This window comes from Macaca fascicularis, chromosome 1, assembly GCF_037993035.2.
Source record: "Macaca fascicularis isolate 582-1 chromosome 1, T2T-MFA8v1.1".
In the NCBI taxonomy this organism is placed as follows: domain Eukaryota; kingdom Metazoa; phylum Chordata; class Mammalia; order Primates; family Cercopithecidae; genus Macaca; species Macaca fascicularis.
The window spans coordinates 115,535,468-115,552,304 of record NC_088375.1 but is presented as its reverse complement, the minus strand read 5'-3'; the positions used below and the strand labels follow the sequence as shown (position 1 = coordinate 115,552,304).

The following is a 16,837-nucleotide window of genomic DNA, read 5'->3' as shown; positions in this document are numbered from 1 at the left end:
TTCATGAAAGAGAATTGCATAGAGCATATTCTTCACAATTCTTTATCCAGTTTGTTTTTTAAAAAACATTTTTATTACTTCTTCAGGTACACATAGAAACATATGCCATAATTCAATGTAACTAACTTGGATTGTTCTAATTAACCCAAATTACAAAAATGTTCTGTATTTAATATTCTAAATGATTACTGAAATTATGATTCTTACTATTGGATGAAAATATGGAGATTTCTATGTCAAGTTTTCTGATTGGCATACTATGATTATCTACCACCCCAAACCTCAAAGGGTGTTAGATCAGTGAACAATGTTTGGTATGCTGCTAAATTAAAAAATAATAATAATAACCATAAGCTTCACATGTAGTTGTTTTTGTTATACCATTATGAAACCAAGGGGTGATGCAAGGTTTCCAAATAGGAGTGGTTTTCTAAGTTTTGAGGCATGTCATGCCCAGAGAGCCTACAATCTGTAGAGGTACTCAGTCAGTCATTGTCCAGCTATTTTGGCAATGATCTGATGGCTAATGGAATTAACTAGCATGCCACCCTCTGCAGTTATTTATAAAACCAGAGCAATGTATAAGGTTTTTGCTCTCCCAAACCAACCTCCATTTCCAGTGAATGGCTGTGGTGGTTGGCAACCTGAGCCCACCAAATCAAACCCTGGTGAAATGGGTCAGTGAGCAACCAGTGTAACAGTCCACCAGGAAACAGTCTGGAGTAGGGGCAAGAGGAGGAGGTTTCAAGTCCTGGCTCTGCTACTTCTCAGCCACTTAAGAATGGGCAGGTCACAGAGTTTATCTTTTACCTCTCCATTTGCAAAACAATACTTCCTGGCCTGTCCACCTTTCATGGTTATTGTGAGGCTCCAATGAAATAATATACAGAAGTTCTTGTAAATGGCATAGTCCTAGCCTCTTTATTAGCCTAACTTGTCAGTTGGTGCATGACAACTCCAAACCACTCTCCTCATGCTGCAGTGATGCATTCAAGGAGGATAGTGTATGCTTATTGTTCAATACACCAAACAAAATCCAGCCTCAGAGGCACTCTCACCTCAGTGCCTTAAGATATGTCTTATTTCCTGACTGTCCAAGTGCCTCGTGGTACTGCTGAATGACAGTGCTAATTGACCATAGGGTCAGATTGCCAGCTCCACCACTTGGTCAAATATTTAACATTCTATAAGCTCGTTTCTGGATCTATAAAATGATGATTCAAATATTACCTATCTCACAGAATTGTGGGAGGATAAGATAATCATGTAAAATACATGGTATAGTATCAGGTGACACACAGTAATGATGACAATTACTATTAGCCTCACACAGGTTTCTGCAGCTAACACGAAGGCAAAAATCCCATTAGAGTCAAAAGATCTGGTTTCATGTCCTCATTCCCTCTGTGACAGGCTGGATAATACTGCCAAATTCATTCAATCTCTCTGGAATGCAGTTACTACATATAAAAGGATGCTAATATTCACTTCATGGGGTCTATATAAAGATCACATAGAGTAACATATATAAAACTTCTATACTCACTGTAATGCACGATGAAGATGCACAAGGCTGTTATTTGATTTTTCTGTATGAACAAACATGCAGAAAACAATTGCAAAGATTTTATTTAGCGGCTTTCTGTGCTTGGCACTTAGAAACAGAGTTCCGTGCATAAGGGCAAATTTTTATACACCTTTTCTTCATACATATTTTACATACCCTTTTATTGCCCTCTTTTTCATATTCATAATATTGGATTCCCCACTAGGAACATAAATACATTTATCTACAACACCTCAAAACCAGAAATCTTAATAATATCTGTATTATTTTACTTGGTATTATTTGCATTTCCACACCATTTAAAAATTTTAGCTTGCACCAAGCTTCACTTGCTTTCTTACCATTAAAAGATTTGAAGGGAAAGGGAAAGATGAAGGAAAAAACCCAAAACTTCAAAATGCAATGAACTATTTGATAAAAATGGAGATCTAAGGGCAGGTAGAAGGTATAGAAGACCCATCTGCAATTGCCTGGGACATGAGGGGATTTTTCCTGCCACAGGGGTAGCGGGCAGGCATTCTAGGTTAGGTGTCTGGATCCGGCACTTGGAGGTCAGGCCTCTATTTGTTGCCTCTGCTCTTGGTATCATCTTCCGAGATTGTAAAACTATTCCTTCTTCACTCCCTTCTATTTCCCTTCCCCTGCCAGGCTGCATGCTGTGGAATCAGCACTTCCCACGTAGTGCACCTCTCTTCTGGATCACAGTGGTCAGAGCTGTAGGCTCAGGATGCATTCCTTGCTCTGTCCCTCTGACCAATGCCCTGACCATGCTCAATGTGCCAGAGACGTTTACTCCTCAGTAATGCCATGATTCTTTCTATAGCCTGTAGTGGGGCAGGCGGCATTTGGGCGGACAAACCAAAAACACATCTCCTTGGTGAATTAAAACTCTCATCATTGCTCACACTTTCTTTGTCATTCTTGCTCTCCACCTCTCTCCTGTTCTCTGTTCTTCCTGTTTGTCTTTCTCCTGTTCAGCTGTTCTTTCTCCCTCTTTCCACGGGCACCACTGGGAATATCAATGATAGCACACAAGTGAAGAGAGCCAAAGTTCAAAAGCAATCTTTTTCCGGAAGCCAAGTCCAGTTTTACTGACGTCTTTCCACTCTCATCCATGGGGAGGGTCTCCAGAATACATGGTTCATTCCAGAAGCAGAGGAAGCTGCAGGGGAGAGAGACTGGCAGCTACTGCTGGCCCACTCCATCTAGAGTTGTACATAGACAAATTCTTGGTGAAAGCACCCATTCTGGGCCTCCCTCCACAGAGTTCACCCAGTTCAGAGTCCGTGTGCATGTATGATTGCATGTGTATGAACTGTGTATGAATATATATGTGTGTGCGCATGTATGTATTGGTAGGTCTGTCTGTATGTGGGTGTGTATGTGTAACTTTTCATGGCTGCCACACACTAGCATCTCCCTTAACATCATGACGAAGTGATTATTCAGTCTCTTCAAAGGACACTCTGGAACAGACAATGCTTTATAAAACTAAGGTCTGGGAAGGCAGGAGAATGGCCACTGAGTTGTGGATGATTCTACCACAAGTATCCCTCACTGGCTTAAAGGTGTCTCTAGTTCTTGGGGATATGTCATCCTCCAGAAAAAAAAAAAAAAACACAGTTCCTGTTTTCTGAAGGCACTGGACTCCCAAAGAGGAGGATCTGACCACGGAGACTCTGGGGCCTTGATTGCCAAATGCTCCGTGGTGTTTGGACTGGCCTTTAAACCATGTGCACGGACATCTGGGAGGAGGAGCCTGGAACTGCCCCATATTGCCGGCCATCACAAGTGTTGGTTGCCTGTTGGTTATTGGGTGAAGGGCTAATCATGTGCATGCTGTGCTCCATCCCTGACGGCAGGTACTGCCTCTCTCCAAAGGCCCCGTTGGAAGGAGAAGAACAGAGTAAAGTGCTTTGAGAGGCGCTCAGTTTTTCTGGGCTTGCAGCTAGTCTAGGGGAAGTGGGGAAATTGTATCCATACAGGTTGTAAGGGTTGTGAAGGGAGAAGGCATTGTAGGAGCTCTGCTGCATGTGGCTGCCCCCGAACATGTGTGGTGATGAGGAGCTGGAGGCAGCATTGCCTGCCTGCATGACATACTGAAACTGGGAAGTGGGGAAGGACCCCAGCTGGCCACCATAGGCTTCCATCTTGCTGTTGCCAGGCAATGAGGGAGGAGTTGGTATTCCGGATATCAGGGATGGAGTCCTCTGAGGCATGAAGGTTTCAGAGGGCTGAGTGGCTGAAGTGGTGCCACTCTGAAGCCTGTTGTAGCCACTGTCACTCAGCCCTGGGTAGCTCTGCAAGGCAGCCATGTTGCTTCGGGCACATGGTGGATAATCAGAGAGGTTTAGATTACACAGCTGGCTCTCTCGGCAGCCCACATTGAAAGTGTTGGGGGCCAGATGAAAAGTTGGAGGAGAACAGGATGGAGATAAAAGATGAGAAGAAGCCGAAGGGGATGGTGTCCCAGTGCTGGAGGTGGTTGGGGAAGTGCCTGTGCTGCCTCCTGAAAAATAAAATGTGAATACTATTGAGACAGAGTCTTTTAAGATGAGTCTGCCTAAGTCATATGCAAGCCATACTGGAGGTGCCTTGAAATGTCCAAGATAAGCCTGATTTTTACAGAACCATTTTTCCTCTTAACTCAGCAGACCTATGCTAAGTGATTCCACCTGTGGACACATACACAGTCATACAGTCATACACACACACACACACTCACACACACACACATACACATTCCAGAAGACCGTGATCAAAAACAACACTAAATTCTTTTGTTTGTTTCTCTCTGTAAGAGCCTTAGTAAGTCCTTTGTATAAAAATAACAATAAACCTTCCAAGATTCACGTTGCCATTTCTCACCATCAAATTCACTTTCTAAGAGACCTCTGCTGTCAGCATTAAAATCCACTAGCTCAGCTCTTCCCATTCTTAATGGAAATGCATTAAATATGTATTTTATTCCAGGGCTGTTGCCTGCTTTGCCATTTTTATTCTTCTAGCCAAACATGCAGGACACCAAAGCAGGACCCTAATATCAGAGGAAATGGGGTAATGGAAGAGAGTGCCAAGTCAAAATTGAGGCCTGGGGGTGCACAGCAGTGGAGCCTGGGGTATGAGATTGAAGTTGCATCACATGAAAGACATTTGGGAACACAATTATAAGGGCTAGATTAGAATAAAGCAAGGCCAACCCAAAACAAAAGCATTATGAACCAGAGGCTCTGCTGATCTCCTTTTATGAGATCATGCCCATTCTCAGAGACTGGAAGAAAGACTGTAAATGGAGTCTCTGGAGTTTTGATATTTATGAGAACAAGAAGCTAAACAGGCCTTAAACTGACCTGAAAGTCAGGAGATCTGGGTCTGCTCACAACTCTGCCACACTAACTGCCCAGGTAACCCTGGGCACATCACTTACCCTCTGCAGGTTACAGTTTCTTCATCTAGAGATGAGGAATTAACTTAGATCAGTGGTTCTCAGGCATAGAGGACCTGGCAGCTTTTAAAAATGCTGGTGTTCCAGGATCCTGCCTCGGATGAACCAAAGGAGAGTTTCTGGGCATGGGACCTCCATATCAGTATTGTTTTAAAAGCTCCCCCAGATGTGTAGGGTGGCTTAAGAACCAATCATACAACCCGAATTCCTCATTTCTAAGTACTCAGAATAGTCCCTCCTAAACTTGAGTGTGTATGAGAATCAGCTAGATGGCTTGTTAAAGCATAGATTGCTGACTCCATCCCTAGAGTCTCTGATTCTGTAGGTCTGGGGTGGGGCCTACGAATCTGCATTTCCAACAACTTTTCAGGTGATGGTCCAGAGACCACACTTTGGGTTAGAGGAACTCCAGATTCCTTTCATTTCCAAAAGTTCCTGAATCTGTGTTCGAATGAGTTGATCTTACGACGTGTGAATGTTAGAGCTAGACAGGTGGATGACACACCAACAGACTGAGGACCAGTTCAATCCAACCTACTTCGGTGTGTTCTCAGATAGTTTAAGAAGGCCAAAAATGACCTTTACGAGCCTCCTCTTTCCCAAAGTCAGGAAGGAGTAGTGTAGCATCCGCCTTCTGTCTCATCCAATGGAAGTTAAAGACATGGGTGAGTGGTAGGGCTGCAGGGCCCTTTATTTGAATTCTGGAAAGAGCAGTTGCTTTGTCTTCCATAGAGAATCTTCCATGATGTAACTTCCTCCTTCACAGCAAGGTTAGGAGTTTCCCAGCATTGTCAAGAGCTGTGATTCCCCCAAGGAATCTAATATCCTTTAGATCACCTACGCACTCATGTTGGGACTCTTAGAAGATGAGCATTATAAAAGGGTAAGGGGCATTTTAGGTAGAAAAGAGCAGGAATAAGGTTTTTCTCAGTGAAGAGAATGTTATAAAAACTAGCAGGGGCTCGGCGCACTGGCTCATGCCTGTAATCCTAGCACTGTGGGAGGCCGAGGCAGGTGGATCTCTTGAGGTCAGGAGTTCAAAACCAGCCTGGCCAACATGGTGAAACCCTGTCTCTACTAAAAATACAAAAATCAGCCAGGTGTGGTGGTGGGCGCATGTAATACCAGCTACTTGGGAGGTTGAGGCAGGAGAACCTCTTGAGCCCAGGAGGCAGATGTTGCAGTAAGCCAAGATAGCGCCATTGCACTCTGGCCTGGGCAACAAGAGCAAAACTCTGTCTCAAAAAAAAAAAAAAGCAGGATTCCAGAGACATTGAAATACAAAGAAACCATCCACAGTGTGCTAAGGACTCAGGGGTCCCAGATGTGTCAATTAAGAGACAGATGCCCTCAAAGAGGAACCTAAGGTTAATTTTTAGCAGGAAAAAAAAAAAGCATTCAGCTTACAGCCATGGACATAGGTAGTAGTGCTGGCTATAGAAGTACAAATTTGGCTCTTGTTGTTATAATAGTTTATTCAGAGGTAAATTTTGACAAAGCCTAACTAATAACAAAAGAATTTCAAAAGAATTTCCCCCAATGAACTTTCAAGGAAGAATTGTATTTAATAGAGTCATTTCAGAAACTTCTCCTTCCTCATTTCTAATACTCAACTTAAAAATCCCTTAAAAAAAAAAAAAGTAAAATGATTTTTATTCCACAATTTGAGACAAAGCCAACATTGTAAATACCACTGGGAGAAGGAAGCCAGCAGCTGGCCATGTTGGAAAGAGCCCTGAGTCTGATTCTAGGCTTATTAACCTCTGTCCAGTGCAGGCCACCTCTTCATTCTCATTAGCTGTGAAATCAGGGACTTGAACAAGTGGGCCTCAGTTTCTGTCCTTCTCAGCATATCTGTAACTGAGGTTTCAAGTAATATAAAGCGTGAATTACCAACAAGTACTTTCCATGGAATTATTTTAATATAATGAAGGATGTCTGGCAGGAGAAGATTCTAGAAGGAGGAGGAAGAACATCTCATCTGTCTTGTTTCTATACAGCTGAATGGCCAGGCCTTCTGTGCCTTGCAGAAATCTCAAGGATTTATTTCAAGTGTATAGTTCTTCTTTGAGGCATCCTACACATTTTCCTTATTTTCCACTCTAAATGCCATGAGCTTCTCTGAAATAAATGCTATGGCACAAATGGAGAAACCTGACTCCAGCTGTAAAGAGATATGTGTTTTATGGGATAAGTATCTGATCACTTCTCTTTGAAAGTTCATCCTTGCTCTCCCTGATCTGGTGTTTATGTGGTCCCTGAGGAGACCACCTGTTCAGCATGCCGTACTGTCCTGTTATAGGTATATTCCATCAAGCACTGGTTCTAGCCCTGCAGCAGGAAGCATAAGGTGGAACAGACGACTTCCTACAACTCTAAATGGTTTTCTCTGATGGCCCAAGATGGAACGAGTGGTACTGATTTGAGGCCTCAATTGGTTTCACTACAAAAAAAAAAAAAAAGGTGGGGGGAGGGTGGAACTATTAACAAGTTACAGGGATTTCTGCTGAGCAGATGAAAGACACATGTTAAAAAGTTTGTAGTCAGCTTGCTTGGGCTTTTAAATGACATTCACTGGAATTGAGACTTGGTGGCCTGCTGAGCTTGAGTGGGTGAAGCCTCCATGTGAACTACTGTTTGAAGGAGGCAGGGGCAAGCCTGTCCAAGAGAAGGTCACCTTGCCTCCATGCACTTTGAAGAAATGCTCTTGGCCGGGCGCGGTGGCTCAAGTCTGTAATCCCAGCACTTTGGGAGGCCGAGACTGGCGGATCACAAGGTCAGGAGATCGAGACCATCCTGGCTAACCCGGTGAAACCCCATCTCTAAAATAATACAAAAAACTAGCCGGGCGAGGTGGCGGGCGTCTGTAGTCACAGCTACTCGGGAGGCTGAGGCAGGAGAATGGCGTAAACCCGGGAGGCGGAGCTTGCAGTGAGCTGAGATCCGGCCACTGCACTCCGGATGACAGCCTGGGTAACAGAGCGAGACTCCGTCTCAAAAAAAAACAAAAAAAAAACAAAAAATGCTCTTGTGCACATAAAGTACTCAATACAGATAACAGCTATTTTTCAAAGTCCCCATAGAAAGAGAAGACTATGGTATTCATTTTACAGAGAAGCAAACCAAGATACTGACAAGTCTTTCTCCTCCTATGATCTAACAGCTTGTTAACTGTTAAATAAGACTGGAATTTCCAGCCAAGAGCAAAATGAGCACAAAGAGGAAGCCCATCCTCCTTGTTCATTTTCAACACTTGGCTGACTAGAGATTCTCATCACAGAAAAGCTAGGGCAGGGTGGGAGGCCAGGCCAGGCCACACTGATATAGGAGGGTAAGAGCTGCCGCTCAAAGCAAAGCGTGCCTCTCTTCCCTGTGCCCTCCTCGCCTCTGTACCTGCCAGGTCCTAAGTGCTCTGAGCATCTTGACAGAAATTTTATTTAATGGGTGAGTGTGGTCTATAGGGTCAAACAAACCCAGTTCCAATCCAAGCTGTCTTACTGATTAAGGACAGAACCGTAGCAAGTTAGCATCTCCAAGCCTTTTACACTATTAAGGAATTGCTGATATCTACTTTGTAGAGATGTTTTGAGAAATAGATAAGATATAATAACATATATTACAAAGTGCTCATAACTGTATTTAGCACATAGGCATTAATTTTTTTAAAAAATAATTTTTAGTAGAGATGGGGCCTCACTATGTTGCTCAGGCTGGTCTTAAACTCCTGGGCTCAAGCAATCCTCCTATCTCAGCCTCAAAGCGTTGGGATTACAGGCGTGAGCCACTGCACCTAGCTCAGCACATAAGCATTAACTATTCTTTTCTATGAGAGGAGAGTGAAGGAAGGAGAAAGGAACTTCGGTTCTAATGTGAATGGCTCTGCAGTGTTGGACTCTGTCTGTGGAGCTAAGCATCTTGGCCTCTCCCCACCCTGATGAGCATTATGTCCCAACAGCTACATGTTTGTTGTAACATGCTAGAGGAACCTCCATTGCTGTGAATGATGGAACACTAGGCCAGGTAGCAGCTATGGCCCTACCTGTGCCACATTTCCAAAGGCTAACCTAACTCTGGTTTCTCTCTGAATTATCTGTCCATCCTCCCTCACTTCCAGTTCAGGACAAGAATGACTGCCCGTGTCTCCATCTTTCCTCAAATGAAGCAAAGTGGAATTGAGAGAACACAAATAGCTGGACTGTTGTCATTCCCACTATCCTTAGAGGTCTTAATTCACTTCTGAGAAGTGATTAAAATATAATGCCCTAAGTAGCTTAAAACTTTCAGGAGTTCGGTAGCATCTGTAGGATCTGTAGGTCCTGTAGGATCTGTAGGGTCTGTAGGATCAATCTCCTACAGCCCCAGCTCCCTTCATCCTATTTTACCCATGGGCCAACATGAGGCAGCACACATGAAAATTCATATATGACATTAACTTGCTCCAATATCCAAGGCTAATGGCCAAAACAACCAAAAAGGATACGTTTAGCAGTAATTCCGTATGAAGACAATAACATAGAATATACTTCATTTTACCATAAAGACAAGTTAAATGTGACCATGAAAATCCTGAATACTAAACCTGCTGACTTTTGCATCTCTAAATTGATCATTTCCAGATTGTAATATGAGGGCTTTCACATACAGTTTCTTTTTCAATTTATTTTGTTGTGCTTTTCTTACTCCTCCCCCCAAAATGAAAAATAGTAAGGCGAAACTCCATCTGGGCTAGTAAAGAATAAATTTCCATGTAATTACTTGGTTCCATGAGCCAGACTCTTCTCTCGTATAATTCAATGGCATCTGTCTCTGAGGAGTGCTGATTCACTGTGTATCCCTGAGAAGTCTTCTTTGAGACTTTCAAACAGGTAAGAGGTAAAATATCAGCACCCTATAGACTGATCCCAGAGAATAAACCCAGAGATCATAAAGTTTAATGAGCACAGCACTGTTCATCTCAACAAAAGAATTACTTAGTTGAGATGAGTACCATCCTCATAATGCAAATGTGAACATTAGAGTGCTAATAGGAAGCGTGTGGTTTCAATCTTAGAAAGATTCCTAATGAATCGTTCTCCATAAAAGTCAAAGGAATGCACAGACCTAAACTCCTTCTCTTTAAAATAGCTTTGAATATATTCATCCAATCCTCATTTTGCACATTGGTCCTCTGTGTTCTGCTTCTTAGATGGTCCTATTTTATACCTACCACATTCCTTAGGTGGACTGCAGCATTTCTTCACTTTCCATTAACTTAATTGTTTTCTCCGCTACTTGTTTTACTGCCTTCCTTGCCGCAGCATGCATCTGTTATCTTCATTTAGAATTAATCTGCTTCTTTCTGGCAACAGTATCTAGTTTTCCCACCACTGCACACTTTCTCCCACTCTCACTGCTTCACCCCTACCTTCAGGGAAGGCACGTGACTCAGGCCTGGACAATCAAAGCATCATTTTCCCCCCTACCATAGTAATTAAAATTGAGATGACTCGATTAAAGGCAATTAGACTCAATGAGATTTTGGTAGAAATCTTAGGAGAAAGGTACATGCCTTTTCTCATCAGATTTAAACCTCAAAATAGGTAGGTCCAGGGGTTCTGGTAAGCATGTTCATACCATGGGGAACCTGAGAACAAAGTCAGGATGATAGCAAAGTTGAGAAATGGAGTTGATGATCTTTTATGGGTGCCTACATTAAGCTTTGCCTAAAACTGGCTATTTGAGTCATTTCAGTTTCATGACCCAATGAGTTTCTTTTTTGCTTTGCCATTTGGGTTTTATATTATTTACAACAGTAAGAATCCTCATTGATATACCTCCCTAATTCTATAGGTAATTCCACTATGAAACTGAAGGGGTAGGAATATTAAGATAAAGTTGGAAGAGACAGAAATAAAAATGACAATGGTAGGACTAGACTGTGAACCACTTTGTCAAATGGAAGCTACGGATGATTCCTTCCTAAGACATGATAAATCACCTATGAGTAGAAACACGGTATTTCAGCTATGTAAATAGACATCTAGCTCTGTAAAAAATATCTAATAAGATAGTGCCTTTACTTTAAAAATATACATAATCTCTTAAATGGCTGCTGGCCTCATTCTGACCAATAAGAACAGGCTAAAAAATGAAGTGAAAATGCTGGCAACTTTTCAAGATGATTTTTTCATATTAGTGTTCATGACAAGGAATATAATGTACAGAATAGAAAAACAACAGCTGCTGGGTTTTTTAATTTTTCTAAAAGTTCAGTAGAAAGAAATGCACAAATCTAAACAAAAAGGTAATTTCAAAAAACAATTACAACCCCACAAATGGTGAGATGATAAAAGAGGAGTGTCTAAAGACATCAAAGTGACCATTCTCTGATAGGTTTGTGAAATGCAGTTAGGTAAGACATAAAAGGAAGGCTATATAAATAAAAGCAGGAAAAACAATGGTGTGATCTTGCGGGAATAACATTAGGATGCCTAGAATTAAGTGAAGTTTGTAGTCTTCCCTAACAGTAATACTCATATTTTTTCTTGTATTGGGTTTCTTTCTTTCAAAGTATATCACCTTAATTAACTATTCTTGTCATTATTTCTATCCCGAGAAGTCTTAACATTACCCACAACAGCATGAGAAACACTAATGTTAATTGACTGCATGAGTGAACAAGTGACTCTTACTTCTTAGTACTAAAGCTTCAAGGTCATTTTACTCACTCCCCATATTATACATACTGACACACGGATTCCTGAGACCATAAATAATTTTTCCCAACTTACTATCTTGTTATTTTCACTTAAGAATTTTGGGGGCCAGGTGTGGTGACTCATGCCTGTAATCCCAGCACTTTGGGAGGCCAAAGTGAGCAAATCATTTCAGGTCAGGAGTTTGAGACCAGCATGGCCAGCATGGTGAAACCCCATCTCTACAAAAAATACAAAAATTAGCCAGGCATGGTGGTGTGTGCACCTGTAGTCCCAGTTACTCGGGAGGCTAAGGCAGGAGAATCGCTTGAACCCAGGAGGCAGAGGTTGCAGTGAGCCGAGATGGTACCACTGCACTCCAGCCTGAGTGACAGGGCAAAACTCTCATCTCAAAAAAAAAAGAAAAGAAAAGAATTTAGAGTAATTTCTTCATTTATTTTCTTCTTTTTTCTTTTCTAATCATCATGCCCTTCAAATTTTATCCCAAAGTTGTCTCTGGTTAATTTTTGCCAAACACATTGACATTAGTCCCTATGATATAAAACCTAGCAGAGTTTATTCACTTATTCAATAACTATTTGAGTACTGAATATACACTCAACCAACTGGGAGCGTCTGGACCCAGGGATTTAATCATGTGGGGAAAAAATAGTGAGAAAAATGTGGATAAGAGACATTAATGAAAGAATGACACAAATAAACAAGAGTTCACCTTAAGGAGACGTGGCCTACTCTAGATGGCAGGGAATTTCCCCAAGGAAATCCTATTTAAGCTGTGATCTCAAAGACAGATAGCACTAAGAAGGCAAGTGGGTAGCAAGGAGACTTCCAGGGAAAGAAAACAACGTGGCAGGAAAGAGCACACCATGTTTGAGAAAGGGAAGTAAGATGAGTGATGCTGAAACAACAGAGAGAACAAGGGGAGGTGATATAGGCTGAAACTAGAGTAGTAATAATAGCAATAATAAGGATGATCATAGAGAACATTTTTGAACACTCAGTAAATCCTAGGCTCTTTCCTAAGCACTTTACATTCATTAATTCTCATTGTTGTTATCTCTATTTTAGAGGTGAGGCAGCAAAAGCCAGAACATGCAAGGTCTAGAGACAATGTTAAGGAATATGTCTTTCATAGGTGCAAGTAAACTGTGGTCATTGAGCAGCTTTAAGCAGACTGGAGATAGAAGGTTGAGGCACAAAGATGTGTGTTTTGAAAAAATGACTCTCATTTCTACATGAGGAATGGCTTGGAAGAAAATGTAGAGACTATGGAGGACATTACGGTCATGCAGTGAGAGGCGACGTCAGTGCAGAGTGGTATGGTAGCAAGGAAGGTTAGAGATGTGGACAGATTTAAGAACTTAGTAATGGTTGGGCATGGGGGTAGGGCAGGGAGGGAAAATTCCAGGATATCGAGTGTTCTCCTTTCCCGTGGAGAGGGCACCAGGCTGTGAGGTAGATGCTGACTCGGTTTTGGACATGCTGAGCATAAGGAACTTTGGGGACAAAACAAAATATGAAATCAATTACTGTTTGTTTTAATGGGTTGAATTGAGATGCTCTCTACCCCCTATCAGAAGCTCTTCATGATTATAGTGCAGAATTAGGATATTGCTCTTCTATAGCTAAAAAGGGAGTGCTTTAAAAAAATTCTATGTGATTATTCACTGGTAAGCTGTACATATGGCCATTATCCCTCACCTCAGCGATAACTAAGATCTGTGCAAATCGGCTATGTTTTGATCATTACAGTGATGTCACAGTTCAATGGCTCATGTCCACCTAATTGTCCTTCTTTCCCAGTATCTTACTTGTATGACTTGATCAGTAGGTGATCTCTCTCACTAACCAACCTCAACTAATACAAGTCAAACTGATACAATTCAGTCACCAACAGAGATACTCATAATCCTGACCCTTTAACTGCCTGACAAACACTGAAACACCCAATGGTACTGAGCTCTGTAGTGATGTCTGCCAACTCTCTTGGAGAATGGAGAGCTTTTGTAAATGGCAGGTCCCCTCATGTCCACAGATGGAAAGTTGGCAGTTCTGGTGGCATTGGTCCAGAATGATTCCTTTTAGAACAACAGTTATTAAACAGCTTGAAGTCACTGCTGACAAAGCTCTCAGTTTTGCCCACTCAAATAGCTCCATTATATACATGAGGAAGTTGAGGCACATATTTTATTCAAGGATATCCATCAGAACAACAACAGCATTGCACTTAGCTATAACTGACCTGGACTTTTATTTCCTTTTCCTTCTATGTTTATATTGCCTCAGTCACTTTCTCCAAGCATAACTTGCCTGGTTAGTTCCTTTCCCCTTGTCACTAGCAGTGTTCAGGCAAAAGCCATTCCTGAGTTAGAATCTTCATCTCCAGAACCTCCAGCCTCTCTAGACTCTCCAAACACATAAACGTCCTTGAGTCTAACTGAAGACATCTGAAGACCATATGCTTAACTTATAAAAAAATAAAATATTGACCTATTGAGAGTTAATGCTCAAGTTGTTGAACAATAAAAACCATTAATAGGAAAAGCAAACTAAAATCTTTGTGGAAAATTAAAGCTGTAGTAACAAAGAAAAAGAAAAATAACGTAATCTGGTGGAAAGGAAACTGTCCTGTCAAATAAGAGATCTGCGTTGATACTCTCAACTTAGTTCTGCCACCGCTTAACTACCGATATGATACTAGACCAGACTCGTCCAACCCATGGCCCAAGGGCTGCATGCAGCCAAGAATAGCTTTGAATGCAGCTCAACACAAATTTGTAAACTTTCTTAAAACATTATGATATTTTTTGTAGTTTTTTTAAGCTCCTCAGCTATCATTAGTTTTAGTATATTTCATGTGTGGCCCAAGATGATTTTTCATCTTCCAATGTGGTGCAAGGAAGCCAAAACATTGGACACCCCTGTATTAGACTGCATCATGCTTCAGTTTCTTTTTTGTGTCAAAGGCAGAAGATAATTAATCTCATGCATTCTTCTCTCTAAAACAACTATTTAAAATACTCTATTCAATGTGATTTTAAAAATAAAAAGATTTGAATTTTTGCAAAACTGTGGAGAATTTACCAAGTGCTTTCCTCAAAGTTTTATCAGCAGATGAGTCTTAATGACAAGAGAAATAAAAGATGGCAGCAAAGCCAGGACGAAAAAAGCATCCTTAACCTCATGTATGCAGAAAGACAGATCCACTCTCACCAGTAGCAGCACAAAACTGTCTAGGACTGCTATGTGACATGACAGACATTAATGTGCTTGAAACAATGAGGTGATATGGACAGTTGGATAAGTCAGTTAATATTTGGCACCAATCTTAGGTTTGGTGCAAACACTGCCAATACTCACCTCATTAAAAGGGAATTACTGTAAAAAATAGACTACCACTGCAGTTTCCATTAGAAGTTCATTCCTCTCTATTCCTTCTAAGATGCAAAGCAGTTCAGCACGCACGGTTGTGTCTCTTCTCTTCATTTTATGAGTGATACTGTCCAGAGTCACTGAAACTCTTAGTTCTTAAGGGAAGAGCGGATGGTGTTGTTGGGTTTACATCCTTTGTTAACGTCAAGAAACCAAGCCACATATTTTTTAATAATGAGAATCTGGATCAACTTCAATGGATATTTCAAAAATATATTCCAATTAAACTATTTAATAGAGTCCTGGCTTTTTCTCTAGCCCCATCCCATCACCATATGTATCCAATAATTCAAGTTCTTTCTTCTCTTCCGATAAAAGTGAGGGTCACTGAAGTGTTTTGAAAGTTCAGTTTATCTGAAACCATTGTTTTCAAAATGTCAATAATAACCTTTCATACTGGCAAATTTTTAGTATAAGTACCAAAAAACCTACTATGCTGCACATCTAAGTAACCCATGCAGGCTTCCTGTGTCTGTGCCTGCCCAACGATCACCCTCAATGATTACTCCATATCCATGTATATATACACATAAGGTGATTGTGCTCCAAGATGAAGGCTGAGAGTGGCTCTGCACACCTGAGTCACAGTGCCACCAAGTGATCCCATTCAATATTCACTGGGTACGTACTGGGTGCCAGGCCCTGTGGTAGATCTTGGGGATACAGCATTGAACACAATTGTTGCCATTAATGCCTGCCCTCTGAAACTGGCAATATCACTGCCAACCTTCTCCGACCAACCTCCATGATACAAACTCCTGCTTAGCTAGAGCTTGGAAAGGCAATGAGTAAAGCAAGGGCAGATAGGCAAAGAAGCCATCTCAGAACTAAATCAAATCAATGACACATTTTTGTCTACACAGCATGTTTATATAAATTTCCTCACACACACACAAAAATTATCCCTCTTTTGTAGGTGAGAAAGCTGGAATGCAGGAATAGAATTAAATTGCTTCAAATTTAGAGAATATGTGACCATCAAAGATAGGGGCCTAGATTTTCCTGAGTCCCTTTAAGCTCCTGCCTCTTAATGGCCATCCATGAGGGCTTCAAACCCGTGATGACACCTTGAACAACTATTGACTCTGCTTCTAATCATAGGTTTGTAGGGAGGAATACATAAAAGAGATGGAAATTCTGGATCACTTACTTCACCAGATCCCTGTGAAAATGAACAGTCTAATCATGTTTTAAATAATTAATTATCAGAAAGGCAATATTCCCTGGTCCTGACACAACTTTGCTTAAGTGTCTACATACAGGGACATAAGGGCCTTGAAGGTGAAGATAATGAGGATGATGAAGACGATAACAAGTAGTATTAAATGCTTACTATGATTTTAAATGGACGATCTCATTTAATTCAAGAATTCTATTTGATTCTACTTTTCCATATAATGCAGAAGATAAAACTGGGTGTCAGAAAAGTTGAGGGACTTGACCAAGGTCACAAAGCTAGAAAGGACCAGTGATAAGAGCCTAGCCTAGACCTAGTCTGACTCCAGAGTCTATGCTTTTAATCACTATGCTCATCTTAAAACCCGACAGATTTCAGCAATTTAGGTTACAAACCTAATTCAGTGTGCAAAATGTTAGAAGCTCCTCTGAAAAGGGAATGTAATATAATACATGGGTGCTATGCCTGGGGAAGCTACAGACTAAACTAAGAAAATCTGAAATAAGTCACGACCCATCTGG

General features: G+C 41.3%; 1 protein-coding gene across 3 annotated transcripts in view; it reads right to left on the bottom strand.

Annotated features, from left to right (window-relative positions):
- Positions 1–1,612: 1,612 nt before the first annotated feature.
- TBX15 (T-box transcription factor 15) overlaps positions 1,613–16,837 on the bottom strand; it is a 106,489-nt gene continuing 91,264 nt past the window's right edge. For all 3 annotated transcript variants that reach the window (XM_005542173.5, XM_065547121.2, XM_065547115.2), the window contains exon 8: positions 1,613–4,076. In XM_005542173.5, coding sequence (XP_005542230.1) covers positions 3,292–4,076 — 785 coding nt within the window. In that variant the 3' untranslated portion in view covers positions 1,613–3,291. The remainder of the gene's footprint in view (positions 4,077–16,837) is intronic.